This window comes from Delphinapterus leucas, chromosome 16 (genome assembly GCF_059928025.1).
Source record: "Delphinapterus leucas isolate spDelLeu-1000000601 "Yukka" chromosome 16, BTC_Dleu_Yukka2, whole genome shotgun sequence".
In the NCBI taxonomy this organism is placed as follows: domain Eukaryota; kingdom Metazoa; phylum Chordata; class Mammalia; order Artiodactyla; family Monodontidae; genus Delphinapterus; species Delphinapterus leucas.
Window position 1 is genome coordinate 8,447,499 of NC_143144.1, and position 22,299 is coordinate 8,469,797.

General features: G+C 38.3%; 1 protein-coding gene across 5 annotated transcripts in view; it reads right to left on the reverse strand.

Moving 5' to 3' along the window:
- Positions 1-22,299, reverse strand: part of TARBP1 (tRNA guanosine 2 -O-methyltransferase TARBP1) — a 64,632-nt gene that overhangs the window by 27,555 nt on the left and 14,778 nt on the right. For all 5 annotated transcript variants that reach the window (XM_022553194.3, XM_089897428.1, XM_089897430.1 and 2 more), the window contains exons 7-13: positions 21,473-21,608; positions 20,445-20,541; positions 19,195-19,284; positions 15,171-15,312; positions 10,382-10,481; positions 9,277-9,449; positions 825-934 (exon numbers count right to left, since the gene is read on the reverse strand). In XM_022553194.3, coding sequence (XP_022408902.2) covers positions 825-934; positions 9,277-9,449; positions 10,382-10,481; positions 15,171-15,312; positions 19,195-19,284; positions 20,445-20,541; positions 21,473-21,608 — 848 coding nt within the window. The remainder of the gene's footprint in view (positions 1-824; positions 935-9,276; positions 9,450-10,381; positions 10,482-15,170; positions 15,313-19,194; positions 19,285-20,444; positions 20,542-21,472; positions 21,609-22,299) is intronic.

The following is a 22,299-nucleotide window of genomic DNA, read 5'->3' on the forward strand; positions in this document are numbered from 1 at the left end:
AGGGTAAAGTCGCTGAGCAAATGGGAGGGGATGAGGTCCAGACCACCTTCCTCTCCTGTAAGGGAGGGAAGGCAGGGAGGATGGATTCAGGGGCGGGTGAGGTAGACACCGGGCAGTCTGAAGCGGGGGTGACGCCAGCCGAGGCTGCTGTTTCCTCTGTGAAGTGAGGGGAACGGTTCATCTCTCCCTGATTCATGGCCCCGTGCGGGTAGCTTGAAATCAACCACAGGAACTAATAAACACTACAAATCAGGGCTTTTCCCCCAAGAGCCAGTTGTTAAATACTGACCATCACGCTGCTGAGGGGAAGGAAAATGCGGAAGAGATTTTTATTAAACTCTAATAAGCTACCAAACAAATGTGCTTAATTGGGAATTCTAATACCTAATGTATTAAAGAGTGCATTTTTCAAAATAATTTTAAACTATTATATAATGAGTTTACTTTTAAAAATCTTTCCATCTGAAGGATAAAATCACATTAACCTTTCCCCCTTTTTTTTTTTTTTTTGCGGTACGCGGGCCTCTCACCGCCCAGCCTCTCCCGTTGCGGAGCACAGGCTCCGGACACGCAGGGCCCAGCCGCTCCGCGGCATGTGGGATCCTCCCAGACCAGGGCACGAGCCCGCGTCCCCTGCATCGGCAGGCTGACTCTCAACCACTGCGCCACCAGGGAAGCCCTAAAGCTTATATCATTTTCTGCTCCCAAAGGCCGCTTTTTGAGAAACTATCACGTTAATTTTCAACTTAATACAGGGCCTGCCAGTCAGTAATCACTCAAAATATTGATGAAAAGACTGAAAAGTTACTCCAATACATACATACCCTACTTAATTCCTTCATAGTAAATCTTCTGAGAATAAATTCCGAAACGCTCTCTGTGGTAGACATGACAAAGTTCTGAAGGAGAATAAACACCTCGTCTGTATGCGCAACTAAAATGAGAGAAATAAGTTTATTTGGTACAAAGTACACCCGACGGTCTAGTAAAAGCTCACCTATGTTAAGCATATACTTGAATCACTTACCAAAAATGAATTCTAACAATAGAATAGTCATTGATACCATGGGGATCTCTACAATTAATCTTAAAAATCATTTAGGCGTTTTAGTTCTGGATAAGATACAACAAAGACACACTGCCCTCTCTCACTGAATTCAGCTACAAAACCTGGACGGAATATTCAAAACAGCTATTTGAAGACTCTGAAAGGCAAAAAGCAGCAGATGGATTCAGAAAGAAGTAACCCTGAACGGTGGTGAGTTTGCGCCTGTCCTCCTACAGACTGGACCCAGATGGCGGAGCAGTCAAGAAAGTGGGCAGCAGACTGGGCGCCCACCTTCTGGTCAGGGAATGAAAAAGGAGAATCTCAGAGAACCGGACGGTGAGTACTTAGGAGATTCCAGAGAGGGAGGTGCTCAGGAAAATGGCCCCAGCAAGTGGCTTATGAAGTGCTGGGCTCACCCCTGAACTGCTAGGCCTTGATGTGATACTATTCAGCACGTCAAAGACTTTCAGAACGGAGCTAACAGACAACTGGACAGGTCCCAGCCTGACCACCAGATGGAACACGTGGGGCACAGGTCAAGATAGCATTGCAGAGGACATGAAAACAAAACTGTGGAACCAGCACCCACAAAAGCCGGAACATCAGGAATTGAGGCCTAAACCAAGCCAGGCTGACTGTCTGCTACACAAAAATATCAACACTGTCTCAGAATCTGACCAAGATCCAGGGCCTCACAACACAATATTCAAAATATCTAGGATACAATAAAAAATAACTGGGTATATGAAGCGTGAGCTATTCCCTATCTCACATGGGAAAAGAATCTACGAATGAAAACACCAAGATGATGGTGATTTAAGAATAACCTGACCAAGACTTTAAAGCAGCTATTAAAAAATGCTTCAACAATCAATCAACACACACTCTTGAAACAAATGGAAAACCAGAAAGTCTCAGGAAAGAAAGAGAAGATATACACAAAAACCAAACAGAGATTTTTATCACTGAAAGTACAATAACTGAAAATTTAAAAACTCACTGGATGGGATTAATAGAAAGGAGATGCAAGAGAAAAGAATCAGTGAACTTGAAAACCAATCAATAAAATATGCAATCTGACACGGTATAGCCAAACTGCTGACAACCGAAAACGAAGAAACAATCTTGAAAGCACAGAGAAACAACTTATTACCTGGGGGAAAAACAATGTGAATGACTACAGAGTTCTACTGAGAAACCATGGAGGTCAGAAGCAAATGCAACACTTTTCAATTGCTGAAAGAAAAGACCTATCAAAGCAGAATTTTATATCCAACAAAAATACTACTCAGAAGGCAAAATAAAGACATTCTCAGATGAAGGGAAACTATGAGAATTCATTGCCAAGAAACTTGCTACAAAAGAAATATTAAAAGACATTTTTCGAACAAACGGTATACAATGCCACAGGAAAACATGGAAGGTCAGGGATGAAAGAGCAAAAGAAACTGTAAATATCTTAGTAAATACAACAGACTCTTCTCTTGAGTCTTTAAAATGTGTTTGATGGTTGACAGCAAAAAACACAACATTGTCCAGTAGGATTTTCAACAAGAGTAAATGTAAGATATCTGTAATAAATGGGGGAGAGGAGGTTAAGGGACCTATAAGGTAGTAACATTTCTATGTTAATTTTAAGTGGTAAAATATTAATTCTAAGCTGACTGTAAAAAGTATGTCCATCATAATCCCTAGAGTAAGAGATAAGTCCATAATTATAGTTGGGTTCAACAGTCCTAAAATCAGCAAGAATACAAAACTGAAAAACACCATGAAGCTCTTGAATACAACTGACATTTATAGAACACTCCTCCCAACGACAGCAGAACACATACTCTTTTCAAGTGTACATGGAATAGTCACCAAAATAAGCCATACCTAGATCATTAAATAAATCTTAACAATTTTTTAAAAGTTGAAATTGTACAAAGTATGCTCTTTTGACTGGAACAGAATTAAATTAAAAAGCAATAACAGAGGGCTTCCCTGGTGGCGCAGTGGTTGAGAGTCCACCTGCCGATGCAGGGGACGCGGGTTCGTGCCCCGGTCCGGGAAGATCCCACATGCCGTGGAGCGGCTGGGCCCGTGAGCCATGGTCGCTGAGCCTGCACGTCCGGAGCCTGTGCTCCACAACGGGAGAGGCCACAACAGTGAGAGGCCTGCGTACCGCCAAAAAAAAAAAAAAAAAAAAAGAAAAGCAATAACAGAAAGACAATAGAAAAATCTCTAAATACATTTGCAAATAATTCACGGGTAAAAGAAAGTCTCCAAAAACAAAAATTCTTAACTGAAAATACAACATACCAAAATTTGTGGGATGCAGTTACAACAAAACTTAAGAAAATCTAAATGTCATTTTAAAAAAGAAGAGAGATCTAAAATCCATGATCTAAGCTTCCACCTAAATGTCAATAAAAAGGCAAAATAAACCAAAAGTAAGCACAAAGATGTAAACATAAAAACCCAGAAATCAATGAAATTGAAAAGAGAAAAATCAACAGAGAAAATTCAATGAAACCAAAAGTTGGTTCTTTGAAAAGGTCAATAAAATTGATAAACCACTAGCCAGTCTTAGAGAGACAGAGAGAGAGCACTGCCACTATCAGGAGTTACAAAGGAATTACATCAGACCCCAGATCCTGCAGGCATTTAAAGCATAAGGGAGCACTATGCACAACTCTACAAATACAACTGTCCTCATTCACAAATGACATCACTGTCTACCAAAAAATCCCAAGGACCTATTAAAAAAACTGCTACAACTAATACGTGCTTCAGCAAGGTTACAGGATACCAGGTCAACACACAAAAATCAATCACATTTCTGTATATCAGCAATGCACAATTGAAAACCAAAACATTTTAAAATATATCATTTACAATAATCTTCCTCCAAAAGATATAAATCTAACAAAACCTGCACAGGATCTATATGCTGAGAGCTAAAAAACTCTGATGAAAGAAATAAAAGACAGCCTAAATAAATCAAGAGATGTACCATATTCATGAATTAAAAGTCTCAATATAATAAAGAAAGCAATTCTAAAAAAATTGATCTGTAGATTTAATGCAATTCCAATCAATTCCAGCAGGATTTTTTTTTTTTGGTAAATGCAAACAAGCTGATTATAAAGTTTATATTTAAAGGCAAAGGAGCTAGAATAGCTAGAAATATTTTTGACAAAGAAGAGTAAATTTGAAAGAATCACAATACCTATTTAGAGACTTACTGTAAATCTACAGTAACCAAAACAGTACAGTATTGGCAAAGGGATAAAAATACAGACCAAAAGAATCCAGAAACAGATCCACATAAATATGGCCAATAAATTATTGAGCTATAAATCACATATCTTACAATTCACCCATTAAAAGTGTATAATTTAATCGTGTCTAGTACAGACACTCCCACTTACCACTGCAACAAAAAGAATAAAATACCTAGGAATAAACCTATCTAAGGAGACAAAAGATCTGTATGCAGAAAACTATAAGACGCTGATTAAAAAATTAAAGATGACACAAACAGATGGGAGAGATATACCATGTTCTTGGATTGGAAGAATCAACATAGTGAAAATGACTACACCATCCAAAGCAATCTACAGATTCAACGCAATCCCTATCAAAACACCAATGGAATTTTTCACAGAACTAGAACAAAAAAACTGCACAATTTGTATGGAAACACAAAAGACCCTGAATAGCCAAAGCAATCTTGAGAAAGAAAAACAGAGCTGGAGGAATCAGGATCCCAGACTTCAGACTATACTACAAAGCTATAGTAATCAAGACAGTATGGTACTGGCACAAAAACAGAAAGATAGATCAATGGAACAGGATAGAAAGCCCAGAGATACACCCACGCACATATGGTCACCTTATCTTTGATAAAGGAGGCAAGAGTATACAATGGAGAAAAGGCAGCCTCTTCAATAAGTGGTGCTGGGAAAACTGGACAGCTACATGTAAAAGAATGAAATTAGAACACTCCCTAACACCATACACAAAAATAAACTCAAAATGGATTAAAGACCTAAATGGAAGGCCAGACACTATAAAACTCTTAGAGGAAAACATAGGCAGAACGCTCTACGACATAAATCACAGCAAGATCCTTTTTGACCCACCTCCTAGAGAAACAGAAATAAAAACAAAAATAAACAAATGGGACCCAAGGAAACTTAAAAGCTTTTGCACAGCAAAGGAAACCATAAAAAAGATGAAAAGACAACACTCAGAACGGGAGAAAATATTTTCAAATGAAGCAACTGACAGAGGATTAATCTCCAAAATATACAAGCAACTCATGCAGCTCAATATCAAAAAAAACAAACAACCCAATCCAAAAACAAGCAGAAGAACTAAATAGACATTTCTCCAAAGAAGATATACAGATTGCCAACAAACACATGAAAAGATGCTCAACATCACTAATCATTAGAGAAATGCAAATCAAAACTACAGTGAGGTATCACCTCACACCGGTCAGAATGGTCATCATCAAAAAATCTACAAACAATAAATGCTGGAGAGGGTATGGAGAAAAGGGAACCCTCTGCACTGTCGGTGGGAATGTAAATTGATACAGCCACTATGGAGAACAGTATGGAGGTTCCTTAAAAATTAAAAATAGAACTACCATATGACCCAGCAATCCCACTACTGGGCATATACCCTGAGAAAACCATAATTCAAAAAGAGTCATGTACCAAAATGTTCATTGCAGCTCTATTTACAATAGCCCGGAGATGGAAACAACCTAAGTGCCCATCATCGGATGAATGGATAAAGAAGATGTGGCCCATATATACGATGGAATATTACTCAGCCATGAAAAGAAATGAAATTGAGTTATTTGTAGTGAGGTGGATGGACCTAGAGTCTGTCATAGAGAGTAAGTCAGAAAGAGAAAAACAAATACTGTATGCTAACACATACAGACGGAATCTAAAAGAAAAAAAGGTCCTGATGAACCTAGGGGCAAGACAGGAATAAAGATGGAGACGTAGAGAATGGACTTGAGGACACGGGGAGGGGGAAGGGTAAGCTGGGACAAAGTGAGAGAGTAACACTGACATATATACACTACCAAATGTAAAACAGATAGCTAGTGGGAAGCAGCCGCATAGCACAGGGAGATCTGCTCACTGCTTTGCTACCACCTAGGGGGTGGGATAAGGAGGGTCAGAGGAAGAAGCAAGAGGGAGGGAATATGGGGATATACATACAGGTGATTCACTCTGTTATACAGCAGAAACTAACACAACACCGTAAAGCAATTATAGTCCAGTAAAGATGTTAAAGAAAAAAAAAATGGTTAAAGTGTAAATTTTGTTATGTATATTTCACCACAATTTTTAAAAAATAAAAGCTACCTCAGGAAGAAAAGTTCAAAGAGACACAAAAGATCAAGGCCAGAAAACAAAAGCAACTCAGGAAAAAAGTGACAGCAACAAGGATTACAAGTGGATATTGTATGTGGACATATCCACATATATTGGGTTGGCCAAAAGTTCATTTGGGTTTTTCCATAAGATGGTATGGCAAAAACGGAACGAAAATTTTGGCCAACCCAATATGTTATATGTAGATATTGTGACACATTCAGCAAGTAGTTAGGACAGAAGAAGTGTGATCAGGCCAGTTACTTTGACCCATATAATCCAAAGCGACAAAGGGAGAGTTACAGTGTAACTGTAAGTACGTTTCCTCAAATATTAAAATAAACATTGTACAGTTATTCTGAATTAAAATAAAATGACCACTGGAACATCATTTATTTAGAGCTTTAAGCTGACAGAAGCAGCAAAGACCATTTAACCAAAGTTATGAATTAGGCTTTCGTTTATTTTGAACATTTTAGGACATCTTTGGGGGAGTTTCAAGTAAAATGGGTTTTCCCACATAAGCCATTATTGCTCGTAAGTAGGTGAAAATGTGTTTGCATTTCCCAGGAGTATGTTTTAATTTTACACATCTTCCCTTCTGCAGCAGACCCAGGCTTAGCCAAGTATCCTTGTATATACTATATAAGTAGCTGTAAATACAACGTAAATAGTTGCTGGAGCACGGCAAATTCAAGTTTTGCTTTTTGGAACTTTCTGGAATCTTTCCCCTGTATATTTTCTGCCCATGGTTGGTTGAATTCATAAATACAGACGGCTGACTGTACCTAGTTATTTCTGACTTTACCATTATGTGTTCATTGACCCTTGTACTAGTAGTTAATCCTAGATTATTTACTCATTTATAAAATGGAAAAACTCTTTTCCTCTTCCCCCATCAAAGAAATCCTTTCAGGATTTAGATCTATTTAAAGTTAGTTAAATAGATCTAAATTAGCAGATGTAAGCTATTATATAGAGAATGGATAAACAACAGGTCCTACTGTAGAGCACAGGGAACTAGATTCAATATCCTGTGATAAACCATCATGGAAAAGAGTATTAACAAAAGGTAAATACATGTATAACTGAGTCACTTTACTGTACAGCAGAAATTAACACAACAGTGTGAACAGCTATACTTCAATTAAAAAACCATAAAGTTAATTAAGCTTATTATGGTTTACCAATTATCTGGAAGTCAAGTACTATCAAAATTACACACTGATTTCTTTGGCTCTTGCTTGTAGTACAATGAGAGATGCAGGAGCATCAATGGGAACTTACATTCTGCAGATGAGAACATAAAACGTGTACACAACTGCTTAGAAAAACAATTTTCCATTATCTTAAAAGTTGAATATGCACATACTCTAAGAACCGGTCACTTTGGCCCCAGGGGCACGCATGTGCCCTGGAGAGACACAGGCCTAGAAGAGACACGTAGACAAGTGTTCAAGGCAGCACTGTACATAACAGTAGTAGACAAAATGCCATCCAGTGTCCAGCAACAGAAGAACGCGTAACTGTGGTTGTCATCACACAACGGAAGGTAACACAACGGGGAAAATGCGCAAGTGTAAGAAAGGACACGCATGGATGATTCTTAGAAACCTGCTAAGTGAAGAAGTTACAGAAGGCTTCTTACAGTAAAGTAACATTTCTATAAAGCTCAAAAGCAGGAAAATGAGACAATATATTGCTGAGGAGCATCGATGTGTGTGGTAAAACCATTTTTTAAGTGCATGGAAGTGATACAGATAAAAGTCAAAATAAGGAGGCAAAAGGCAGGGATTGAGGAGTCACAGGTAAATTCCTTCTTAGCAGCAAATGCCGTGGTGGTGCGTTCGTGGGTGTTTATTCAATTATTTTGCATCATAATTACATATAACCATCACACGTTCTTGTGTGTATCAAATATCACAATTTTCCAAAAGGTACCCGTAACCCAGTCCTGCACTCGAAGGCACTGAGTCTAGTGCTTTCAACAGTCAAGACATGTCAAATGAACCCAAATTTATGCCCTTAAAGGAGTTAAAAGTCTTATAAAAAGTTACTGTTACGTGTACAGCATTCGGTTCCGCTACCATTACCAAAAATACCAGAACTTGGAAACAAGCTTTAATATTTCACAAGCCTATATTAAAACCTAAACTTTCATATTATCCTCAGGTTTAACCTAATACCAATGCTTCTCTAGAATACTCTTTTCTAAATAGAAAATTTCTAAAATTCCAAATGAAACTGGTCAGAAAGATTGGGAATCAAGGCTTACCCATCGATATTCTCATATCTGATGTCCATGGGTTTTCAACTACTGTTTTATATAAATCTTAGTTTAAGGAATGAAGAAAGTGCTCAATGCTTCCATCTACCACCCCTGTACTTCCTGGATGAAGTATTTTCTACTCAGAGGTGCTGAGGGATGAACATATTTAAAAACAAATAATTATAAAATTATTGCTATTCTCATGCTTTACTTTCTGCAACATCCAGCAGCACAGTGGCAATTAGAAATGGATCTTGGCTTAAAACATGTATGAAATAGTGATCATTTTCAGTAGTCTGGAAATCAATGAGAGCCCATTGGGAAAAAAAAAAAAAAAAAGCAAAAGCAAATGCAATCACATTCTAAAATCAACAGTGAGCAACAAATGTAAACATTAAAATGTCAGCTCGGTGAGGGCAGTCTGCTACTCTGCCTCTGCATCCCCAGCACCAACAGGAGATACTCAGTAAATATCTGTTGAATGCACGAAGTTAAAAGGTCAGGAATTTCCTCTCATTCTGAGTACCAACGATATATCCAGCAAAACACCAACAGAAACCAATGATCCTCACCATCTTGGGTACCGGAACCTTGCAACAAGCAAGTGTGCAGTAACTTCAACAGCAACTGCAGGCATCTGTCAGTTTTCAGCAAGGGCATGTAGGCATTTGTACCAAACTTCACAAGGGCATCCAGGAGAGGATCTAAGAATATCCTTAATACATTCTGTGTCCTCCGCTTTTCACTAGACATTAAAAGACATGCCCAAATCAAGCATTTCAAAAGCATAAAGAAATTGTTTTCCAGCTACAGTCGTGGAACTGGTTAGCTAATGATTCCATTGGACAGAATTACTATTAGGGATGATCCAAACACCTAGAACCTATTAGGATGGACCTTTCTGTTTGTGCTTTTTCAGTGAGTTCAGCGATTCACTGGAGAAGAAAGCACAGGGAGCAACACAACTCTGTTCTCAACTCTGGGCACAGTACGAATGAAATCCTATATCCGATTTACTGGCAAATTAAAATGCTGAGACCTCGCTTCCATATTTCAAAAAAACCAAAAAACAAAACAAATACATGCCAGCCAAGGAAATGAGACATGCTAACAAAAATATATATAAAGCACTGAAGATTTGTGAAAAACTGTTGTCACTAACTTTCGTACTAAAACTTTGTCTAGAAAAGAGATTTGATGTTAATCAAATTAATTGTATTATCATGCAAATGCTACACTACCTAATGAAGCTGCTTACTGCAACAATTATAATCTGGTGACAATCTGCTCACGTTTCTCAAAATATAGATGAGATTGTTTTATCTTTATTACCTTTTAAAAAAATAACACATTTTACAAAAGGGTAAAATCCAGTAAATGTCTTTACCTAATCTTATGCTAGGACCTTACAACCCATTCTTCTAATATTCTTATACAAGACCTGTGATTCGTGTATACAGTTTTTTTTTTTTTTGACCTTCTCTAGTTTAAACCTCTAATCCTACGAACTTATTGTTAATTTTAAACATTTTTAAAGCATACTGCCAATGTTCTAGTTCCTTCCTTGAATACACTGTGATCAATTCCATACCAATCACTGAAAAGTCTGAATGTGTACCATAAATCTGATTAGCCTTTTTTAAAGAAAGTTTTCTTTTCAAGTTTAGAAACACTTACCTATATTGACTCTTCATTCCTTCCACATCTATGGCCAGCAAGACCATCACAGCAACAAGCTTGGCTTCAAGCCAATCAGGCATACAGCAGTTTTCTCCTCCTTAAATAACAATAGTTAAGGTTTGCAAAGCATTATCAAAATCCTTCCAAGATGATGTTTCAAAAATAACACAGCTAAATGATTATGTTTTATCCATATCAGAGAAATACAGCTGAGAAGAAATATAGTAGAACACCCCACAGCATGGCTCATTGTTACATACTTAACTGTGAACACAAAGACATCTCTGCATGCCGACTACGTGCCATGCACTGGCCTCAGTGCTGCAGACACAATGGTTCCTGTCCTCACGATACTTAGAGTGCAGAAGAAAAGAGCATTCATCAAAGAATATGCAGAGAAATGTAAAATGATAACTGTAGTGAGTGCTCTAAATGGTGCAAGTAGAGTGTATACTGGGAAGTAAGACAAAGTCACTCTGAAGCAATGACAGTTGAGCTGGGTATAAAAAGCTGGGAAAGAATGAGGTAGGTGAAGGGAGACATAACCTTTCCAGGCGGAAGGAAGTACATGTCAGGGGCCTCCAGCAGGGGAGAGCACACCATATTCCGGGAAAGGGCTGAGGTAAACAATAGGAGGGAGCACCAAAGATGAGGTTACAGGACCAGGCGGGAGAGACCAGGGACTTCGTAGGCATGTAACGGGTTTCTGTCTTCATCCCAAAGGCAAGAGGAAGACACTAAAGGTCAAAGTGAATGTGTATAAAGAAGTGGAGGAGACATTTGTTAGATCCAAGTTTGTATTTTGAAAAGACTTCTCTAGGTACAATGTGGAAAAGCGATTTTAGAGGAAGCAAGAGTAGGTGCAAGGTGACCGGTTAAGACGCAATTCTGGCACCTCAGTTGAGAGGTGAGAGTTCCCTGAAATGGAACCAGAAAGGGGATGGACTGGATACAGACACCAAAGACTTTGCTTCTTAGACCTGTGTTCAAACCCCAGTCCTACTGTTTGTTAGCTGTGGGAGTCTGGGACAGACGAATGTTCGCTCTGAAAGCTTAGGTCATCTTCTATGAAATCAAACTAAATAAACCTATGACTTTCCTTGGGTTTATTATAAAAATTAAATAATATATGCAGAGTTCCTAGAACAACTTTTGGAAGACAGAACTTGGTTAACTGATAAAATTATTTTCCTATCACTGAAAGCCAGTTAAAATAAAATAAATCATAGATAGAACATTTCATTTTCATTCTGTTGTAAGATAATACTCTTCATCTCAACTCCCAAGAAAAATTTGGTTAAGGGATCTAGTTTTCCAGCCCAGCGGTTCAGATACTTAAAACATATTTTTAAATATTCTAATAAATTTGGGGAGTAATTTATTTTGATACAAATTAGCTAGAATAGTACAGAAGACAGACAATACTAAAAACATACTTGTTTGGAGGGCAACTTAGTTTAAAAATGCAACAAAAGGATAAACTTTATTCTTTAAGATGTTATAAATATCATTTAGTTATCAGTAAGAAATCTGTATTTTTTAGAAAATCTAAAAGTTGGTGCTCTCCAAAATAGGTTAAGTTTATAGGTGTTTATAAAAGTGAATTATTGAAACTTGTTCTCTGAAACATTTTTACTCACATTAGCTTCATATCCCACATTTACATATAAAAACTCATTAATGAAGACTAAAATGAAATCAAATGCCAATTCAGTATTCAGTTGCCTATAATTTCTAGCAATCATATAATCAGATACTTTTTGACCTTGTAGGAGGCAGGGATCAGGTAGGGGATCCTATTTGAGAATGAAATGTTTCCAATCACAATGCCACTTTTTGAAGTCCTAAACAATTTTTCACTTCAGATACTGAAAGGGAAGGTTACAAATCAGAAGTTTAGTGGATTTTTAATGATTTCTGATTTCAAGGAGAGCCACAGGATCAGGCTGATAACATTAGAGTGCCTGACCCAGTGGAGGCCACTCCTGCAGAGTTTTCTGCCAAGTCCTCTACCACCACACTAGGGAAATCCAGGCTACAGAACAGTGGGTCGCAAACCCAGCACGTATTAGAAGTCCCCCAGAGGGCTTGTTAAAACCCAGAGGGTGAGCCCTACACTCAGAGTTTCTGATTCAGCAGGTGTGGGATAGAGTTTGAGAATTCACATTTCTAAAATGTTTCCAGGTGCTGCTGATGTTGCCTGTCTGGAAATCCTTCTCGGAGAACGACTGGCAGAGAATCCTTTATACACTCTCCCCCCTTTATCTCTCTGAGGCTAGAAAAGTGAAAGTAAGCAACAATGGTCTTAAAGAAACAAAAGGTCACTGGCTATCTTCAATCACCTTAATTTACCCCTAAATTATCACTCAAATCTTGCTACCACGAATTCTAAAAACTGAGTGTAATTCTAGAAGATGCAAAGTAATCTATAGTGTCAGAAAGCATACCAGGGTTGGTCTGGGGATGGAGAGGGACAGGTAGAAGTGGGAGACAGGGATTATAATACAAAGAGGTGTGAAAACACTTCGGGGGTGGGGGGTGATGGATGTGTTCATTATCTTGTTATCCTGATGGTTTCGTGAGCATACACAGAGGTCAAACCCATTACACTGCATAGTTTAAATATGTGCAATTTAATGTATGCCAATCATACTCAATAAAGCTGTTTCTAAAATTTGTTACACAGCTGCAGTATACTACTTTGGGATTATTACATATCTTCAGCTTGGTTACGTTTTAAGTAGGCACATCATTTAACTACAAAATCTTTACTCAAAATATCCTTTCTGATGGACTCTCTAATTTATGTATAAATTTCTTCAAATATATTTCACTTTTTGGTTGATCTTAACATTTCCAAGTTTTGACAAGCTTTTACTGCTGCTTCCAAACTATATCTCACTTTCTCTATTTCAGAAAGCCTTCTCTGAAAGCTCTCCAACATTTCTGCTTGTTGATGATGCTGGTTTTGTGTGGTTTTAGTTGTTGTTGCTTTGTTTTGCTATATATCACATATATGGTATGGTACATATATATCTACCTAACATATATCCATCCTTATCTCTTAACCATTCCTACCTGGGGTCCATGCTGTAGACAGACAGAAACAGATGGATGCCTACCTACTTTCAGTTCCCTGGATGCAAGTTCATCCAAGCCTTGCAGGATACGCCTTCTCCCTTTCCACCTTAATTTCTATTCACTCGTTAGCTGTCACCTCATCTGGTGACCTCTCCTGACCCCCACAGGTCTACCTGTTCTGGATCAGTATTGCTCACCCGGGTTCCCCATCCCAGTGCTTATGGCTTTCAGGGCATTGCGCTAAGATTATCTGCTTACTTATCAACCCCCTTGCTAGACCATGCTCTCTCTGAGGGTGGGGGACATACCTTTTATCTCTGTAACTCCAGTGTCTGGCACCTAGAACTAACATTTGATATATGGTTGCTGAATCATCAGTGTAAAATCTATCTGTACTGACCATGTCAAACCCAAAGAAAAAAGCTCCTTCAGGTGTAGAATCTGATTAAAAACACTTGAGCTGAGGAGTCTTTATATAAAAACAAATTTGAATGTTATATGTATTTTATGCTCAAAAACTCAAGTTAAATGTGTGCTTTGGAATTTATTACCTTGTTCTGAAAACTGCCCAGTAATTGATAACTAAACTAAAATTTTATAAAGGCACTTAGCCAAGGGCATTAAGAGTCAAAAATATTACACCCACACCCACACACACACACACACACCTCCTTTGCACTTGAGATCAATTTTTTAAAAACTTAAAATAGCATATTATATAAACAGTATATTTTAAGTTCTAGAAATGTTAAGGAAGAAACTCTAAAAATCTTATTTTATCCAATTTTGAATTATTTAATCAGACTTGATGCTGTTATGCACCGAATTATAAGACAAGTTCTATAGATACTTCAGGGAGTTGAATCTATGTTTACTCTAGTAGGGACTAAAATTTATTTACTTTTATAGGTCTAAGAAAAGAATCTCGCAAGTAACAGTACAGAAAATTTACTAGACGACAAAGAGAATAAAACATAAAAGAGAAATGTTCTATGAAGAACAAACAGATAAACTCATGTATTTTGGAAGGATAATTATCTAATCATTTAAGACCTATTCCATGATCAGATTAGAGAAATCGGGAGATGAAAATGACTTGGTCTGAGACAAAGCTAGGAAATTTAAGACACGTTAAATTCAAAGGTGCAATTTACCCCAATTATCACTAATGACTTTAATGATGAGGAAGCATTAGAAAGCAGTCTTAACACATTTCCCTAAAGAAGATGCAAAATTGATCTTTGCTAAGTATCTGGTAAAAAGAAGAAACTAACAAACATAATTTTTCTCTAAAATTACTTTTCATAATCAGTTCACACTAAATGTAATGCTTTGAAAACAAACAAAAGATGAACAGATTTATCTACAAATATTTCCACTACCGAGGCTCCAAAACACATCTGCAGATCGAGCCAACAAAGATTCTGTACTTGTAGAATAAATTAATAAATGTATTTGTGCCCAAGTCCTACCCAGGCAACTTCTTAAAACATTTAAAATCTCAAGTTCTAGAACAAATAAAGTACAAGTTACGAAACAGTATTTTTACATTCTGTTTATTCACATTATTTGGCTGAAATACAACTCTGACATCCATAAATTGGCATATATTTGGTTAAGCCTGAATCTCGATCTGAAAAACTACTAAAAAGCTCTTTGAAAATGTTTTGGATATATCAGTCCATAAAAATGATTTCGGACTTACCTTCCCAGGCAGGTGACTTAATATACTCTTGGACTAGGTTCTTTACATAAGCATTTAAAGAGGATGTCTCGTGAAGTCCAATGGAGCTACAAGTTAAGGGTCGCCTAAAACAGCTTTCATTAACACGCAGCCAATCACAGAGCTAGAAAAGAAAAGTTATTACTTATTTTAAAAGCTTAACTGAACAAAGGGTTTCTAACTTCCCTAAGCCAATTTTCTTTCCTCCACAATAAACTGAATTTAAATGACTGAACACAACAAAGTAACAGAACATTTACTGTCATGATTGAGTTCCGCAGATAGCTCAGACAGAAAAGTGTTCGTATGTATGTGTGTATATACACACACACGTGTGTGTGTGTGTGTGTGTGTGTGTTTTTTAACCTCTTCAAAGAACTTATAAACTTCATTAACAGGCAAGAATTTTTAAAGCACCTAATATAAAATGCACATTTTGATAAGGTGTTCTAACGAACATCTCTACGAAAAATAACTCATTATGCACAAAAAATTAGTCTTAAATTAAAATTTATTCCAGCTTCATATACTAAAATGAGGATTTATTTATGAGAGAACATAGAATTTGAGATGTAAGTTATAATGAAAGTTCCTACCCTTCCTGCAAGTTTATTTTCTATGATATGTGCATTTTAAAATACAGTTGATGCAAATGTAAGGCCAGGACTTCCCTGGTGGTGCAGGGGTTAAGAATCCACCTACCAATGCAGGGGACACGGGTTCAATCCCTGGTCTGGGAAGATCCCACATGCTGCAGAGCAACTAAGCCTGTGTGCCACAACTACTGATCCTGCACTCTGCAGCCTGCAAGCCACAACCAGTGAAGCCCGGGCACCTAGAGCCCGTGATCTGCAACAAGAGAAGCCACCACAATGAGAAGCCCACGCACCACAACAAAGAGTAGCTCCCTCTTGACGCAACTAGAGAAAGCCCACACGCAGCAACAAAGATCCAACACAACCAAAAACAAACAAACAAAAAGTTAGGTTTAAAAAAAAAACCCACACACACAAATGTAAGGCCAGACACTTTAAAACTCTTAGAGGAAAACATAGGCAGAACACTCTATGACATAAATAGCAGCAAGATCCTTTTTGACCCACCTCCTACAGAAATGGAAATAAAAACAAAAATAAACAAATGGGACCAAATGAAACTTCAAAGCTTTTGCACAGCAAAGGAAACCATAAACAAGATGCAAAGACAACTCAGAATAGAAAATATTTGCAAACAAATCAACGGATAAAGGATTAATCTCCAAATTATACAAGCAGCTCATGCAGCTCAATATCAGAAAAACAAACAACCCAATCCAAAAATGGGCAGAAGACCTCAATAGACATTTCCCCAAAGAAGATATACAGACTGCCAACAAACACATGAAAGAATGCTCAACATCACTAATCATTAGAGAAATGCAAATCAAAACCACAATGAGGTATCACCTCACACCCATCAGAATGGCCATCATCAAAAAATCTACAAACAATAAATGCTGGAGAGGGTGTGGAGAAAAGGCAACCCTCCTGCACTGTTGGTGGGAATGTAAATTGATACAGCCTCTATAGAGAACAGTGCGCAGCTTCCTTAAAAATAGAACTACAATATGACAGAGCAATCCCACTACTGGGCATATACCCTGAGAAAACCATAATTCAAAGAGTCATGTACCACCATGTTCATTGCAGCACTATATACAATAGCCAGGACATGGAAGCAACCTAAGCGTCCATCGAGAGATGAATGGATAAAGAAGATGTCACACATATATACAAGGAATATTACTCAGCCATAAAAAGAAACGAAATTGAGTTATTTGTAGTGAGGTGGATGGACCCAGGGTCCGTCACAGAGAGTGAAGTAAGTCAGAAAGAGAAAAACAAATACCGTATGCTAACACATATATATGGAATCTTAAAAAAATGGTTCTGATGAACCTAGGGGCAGGACAGGAATAAAGATGCGGATGTAGAGAATGGACTCGAGGACACGGGGAGGGGGAAGGGTAAGCTGGGATGAAGTGAGAGAGTAGCATTGACATATATACACTACCAAATGTAAAACAGATAGCTAGTGGGAAGCAGCTGCATAGCACAGGGAGATCTGCTCAGTGCCTTGTGACCACCTAGAGGGGTGGGATAGGGAGGGTGGGAAGGAGACGCAAGAAGGAGGGTATATGGGGATATACGTATGCATATAGCTGATTCACTTTGTTATACAGCAGAAACTAACACAACATTGTAATGCAATTATACTCCAATAAAGATGTTTAAAAAAAATACAGTTGATCCTTAACGACACGGGTTTACACTGTGCAGGCCCACTTACATGTGGATTTTTTCAGTAGTAAATACTATGATACCTCATGATCCATGGTTGTACGCGTCCTCAGATGAAGGGCAGTTTCTTAAGAAACCAAACATACTCTTGCCATAAAATCCAGCAACTGTGTTCCTCGGTATTTACTCTAATGAGCTGAAAAGTTATGTCCACACACAAACCTGTATGTAAATGTTTATACCAACTTTACTCATAACTGCCAGGACTGAGAAGCAAACAAGATGTCCTTCAGTTGGTGAATGGATAAACAACGGCACACCCAGACAAAGGAATATTATTCAGTGCTAAAAAGAAACGTGCTACCAAGCCATGAAAAGACATGGAGGAACCTCAAAGGCATATTACAGCTTATTGAAAGAAGCCAATCTGAAAAGGCTTCACAACGTATGATTCCAACTGCAGGACGTTCTGGAAACTATGCAGGCAGTGAAATACCTGGGGCTGCCAGGGGTTTGGGGGAGCAAGAGAAGATAGGAATTACTGGGTGAACTGGGGATTTTTCCAGCACGGAAACTATTCTGTGTGATACTGCAACGGTGGATACATGTCAAAGCCCACAGAATGTATGGCACAAAGAGTGAACCCTAATGTAAATTATGAACAGTAGTTAATAATAATGTATCAGTATTGGCTCATCAATGGTAACAATGTACCATGTTTAACGCAAGAGGCTAATAATAACAGCCACAGGTGTTGGATGCGGAGGGTACCCAGCGGGCATATGGGAACTCTCTGTACTTTCCGTTCATTTTTTTTCTGTAAACTTAAACCAAGCAGCTATCTGATCAAACCAAGGGGAAAAGACAATAGTAGCCGTAGATATTTACACTTAGCATGGGCCAAGCACAGTCTGAAACATGTTTACATGCATTTTTTCATTTAAACCTCACAGCTCACACCAGATATCAAAATAAGTTCCAGGTGGATTAACCACCATTTACAAACTATACACATCGATCCAATGAATAGACCTTATTTGGGTACTTGAATAAAACTGACTATTTGAACAAACAAAATGCAAAAAACAAACAGAAAAACACATTTATTGAACATCTGGATAAATTAAACACCGAATATTTGAATCAAGAAATTAATAACATTTTTAGGTGTGATAAGGGCGTAGCAGTATCTTCATCTTTTAGTAGTACATATTTCTAGATGAAATAAGATCTGAAGCAGAAGTCCAACAAAAGGAACTGATTAAATAAATTCTAAAATATTTAATCAACCGAATTTTTAAATATCCCATATTGGGGAACTATTTAGCCAACATGCTATATAATATTCAAATGTAGGTAAAGATGAAAAATAAAATTCAAAACAGTATAATCTTAATTTGTTTAGAAATATCATATGTATTAATATGTCATTTAAAATCATCACTCCCAGGACATCTCATCCGGAATCGGGATCTGCCCACTAACACTGCCCCCCACCCCCAAACCGGCCCTTCTCTATTCCAGATACTTCCTGCCCCCGTTTCTCCATAGGAACCTCAGCAGCGTTACTGGTTACATCCACTCAAAGCAAATAAGTTTTAAAAACCCCTGGTGACAGATAGCAAAGCAATCATATTTTACATAAAAGGCTAGTAACGAATTCAATTAGATAACAATTTTTCACAAAGTTTTCAAAGACCTTATCATTAAATTATTTTCAGGCTCACCTCTGTCCACAATGAAGTTCCTCGTCTGAAGGACTCCTCTTGTCTCAGTGACATGACAAGAGATGAGACATCAGAGAGGGACACTTTCTCCTGGGGGGGGGGCAGGGCAGTTTTAAAAAATTACTCATTTAAAAATGTTTGAATCAAACATCACTGAATCAAAATCACTGCAAAAGCAGTCTAGCAGACCACTTACGGTAGAATACTATTTGGTAAATCGAAAGCTACTTTCTAAAAAGAAAACATTATTCAACTTTTAATAGGAAGACATTGACTACAAACATGCAATTATATGCAATTATCTATGACCATTATAGAAAATGAAAGATCACTTCATAAATCTAGTTTCCTTAAAATCGAGGTTGCTATCTTAGAGGTAAAACAGTCACAGATCTAAAAGCAAAAACAGAAACAGCCTGTAAGAAATTACTTATTACTTAAAAGTGAATCTTACTTTTCAACGCTGCAAAAATGACCCCGCCTTAAGAAAACCACCCGGGTCTTTTCATTCCCTGAAGGTTGCGCATCTTCAATTAAGATAGCTTGCTCTAAGCTGGGGGTCAGCAAAACCACTCACAGCCTGTTTTGTAAGTGAAGTTTTACTGGAACACAGCCATGCCCATTTATTTATAAATGGTCTATGGCTGCTCTTGAGTAGTTGTGACAGAGACCGTATGACTCAAAAAGCCTAAAATATATACTAATCCAGCCCTTCACAAAAATGTTTGCTGACCCCTGTTCTCAGCAGTAGTGTTACTGGAGCTCTGTGAAAAACAGAGAATAAAGGTTTTCCTTGAATGTCAATTTCCTGGAAGACGTGCACAAAAAGTACAGAGGAAACCAGGTGAAAGCTTCCAAGAGTCCTCTCCCGGTACGGTCACCCAGCTACCCCACCGACGTGTAAAATGCCTACCAGGGGAGCTCCTTAGAGACCCAGCACCCAGGGTTTTTACTGGGAGCTGGTCACACAGACACCCCCTGCATCGCACCTACAATTCCAGACCCCGGGAAGGAAAGCAGGTGTTCAGTAGAGACCACACTGTTTGTATGAGTAGTGCAGGCACAGTAGGTAGGATGGTGGGAACCCTCCTGAAATCCAAGTTCCCAGATGCCAGCCAAGGGCCAACCTTATAAGCAGGGCTTTCTAACGACAGCATCACAGGCCTGCTGTGTTAACTCTTCTATGAACAGCCGCTCACTAAGAAAGACTAGGAAACTGGAGTTAACATTAGGAAGAAAGATAAACTCACCACGTCTACCAGATTCATGGCCGTCTGAAGGAGATAGCACTGTGCTGCCCCTCGCAGCAGGATCTGATGTGTGATCATGGTGCACTGAAGAACGTCCCTGACACAGGAGAAAACACACGCACTTCCATGGTCTCAGGACAATTCTGATAGTTTGTGGTAACTGACAACTTGATTTACTATATCTACACTTTCTAACGCAGACAGTCACTGCCAGGAGAATTTCAAAGCTATTAAATAATTAAGGCCTCTAGTGGAGCTCAATTTTAATATGAAACAAATCTCCTTTTAAAAACAAGATAAGGACTTCCCTGGTGGCGCAGGGTTTAAGAATCCGCCTGCCAATGCAGGGGACACGGGTTCAATCCCTCGTCTGGCAAGATCCCACATGCCGTGGAGCAACTAAGCCCGTGCGCCACAACTGCTGAGCCTGTGCTCTAGAGCCTGTGAGCCACAACTACTGAGCCTGTGTGCCACAACTACTGAAGCTCGCGCGCCTGGAGTCCACACGCCGCAGCAAGAGAAGCCACCGCAATGAGAAGCCCACGCACCGCAAAAAAGAGTAGCCTCTGCTCACCGCAACTAGAGAAAGCCCGCGCACAGCAATGAAGACCTAACGCAGCCAAAAATAAATAAATTTATTTAAAAAAAAAAGACAATTTCAAAGTAAGAATTTTACACTTTTTTGAAATACTTTGTAATCAATATTAATATTTGTTATTTTATCTCTGGTTTCCTACATATTAATGTAATAAAAACAACTTACTGGCCTTATTTTTAAAGTGACCATAATCCAATAGTATGTATTATGGCATATATTTAAATTAGTAATTCATAAAACAAAATAAGTTCAACTATATGAATAGATTTTTTTAATTTACTTTTTTATTATATAAAATTAAGAGCGAAAAATCCCGATGCTGATATTAACTAAAACCACTCACTAGGGATTAAAGCAGAAGGAAAAACAAAATTTACTAACGGAAAGGTATGACAAATAACCGTATGTGAACATACTCAGAGTACATTACCTCAGGGCAAGAAGCCCTTCTATACCCAGGGCTTTACATCTTGGGATATTTGCCAAAGCCTTAGATAGAAACAAAATGGGAATAGCACACCAATGTCGGCTCGTCATCTTCTGAATAAACTTTAACAGGAAACTACCTGAAAGAAAAAGTTTTAAGACGTCATTGTTGCCAACAAGCACGTGAAAAGATGCTCAACATCATACTTTATGTAGAGAAATGCAAATCAAAAACCATAATGAGATACAACTTCACACCCATTAGGATGGCTACCGTCAAAAGGACAGACAATAACAAGTGTTAACCAGGATGTGGAGACATGAACGCTCAGACATTCTTGGTGGAAATGTAAAATGGTACAGCCAGTGTGGAAAAGAGTTTGGTGGCTCCTTTAAAAGTTAAACACACGGCTTCCCTGGTGGCACAGTGGTTGAGAGTCCGCCTGCCTATGCAGGGGACACGGGTTCGAGCCCCGGTCTGGGAGGATCCCACATGCCGTGGAGCGGCTGGGCCTGCGAGCCATGGCCGCTGAGCCTGCGCGTCTGGAGCCTGTGCTCCACAACGGAAGAGGCCACAACAGCGAGAGGCCCGCGTACCGCAAAAAAAAAAAAAAAAAGTTAAACACAGAGTTACTATTTGACCTAATAATTCTACTCCTAGGTATATAATTAAGAGAAGTGAAAGATTACATTCATATTAAAACCTGTATGTGAATATTCATAGGAGTTATTCATAATAGTTAAAAGTGGAAACAATCCAAACATCTATCAACTGATGAATGGATAAACAGAATGTGAAGTATCTACACAGTGGAATATTATTCAGCTACA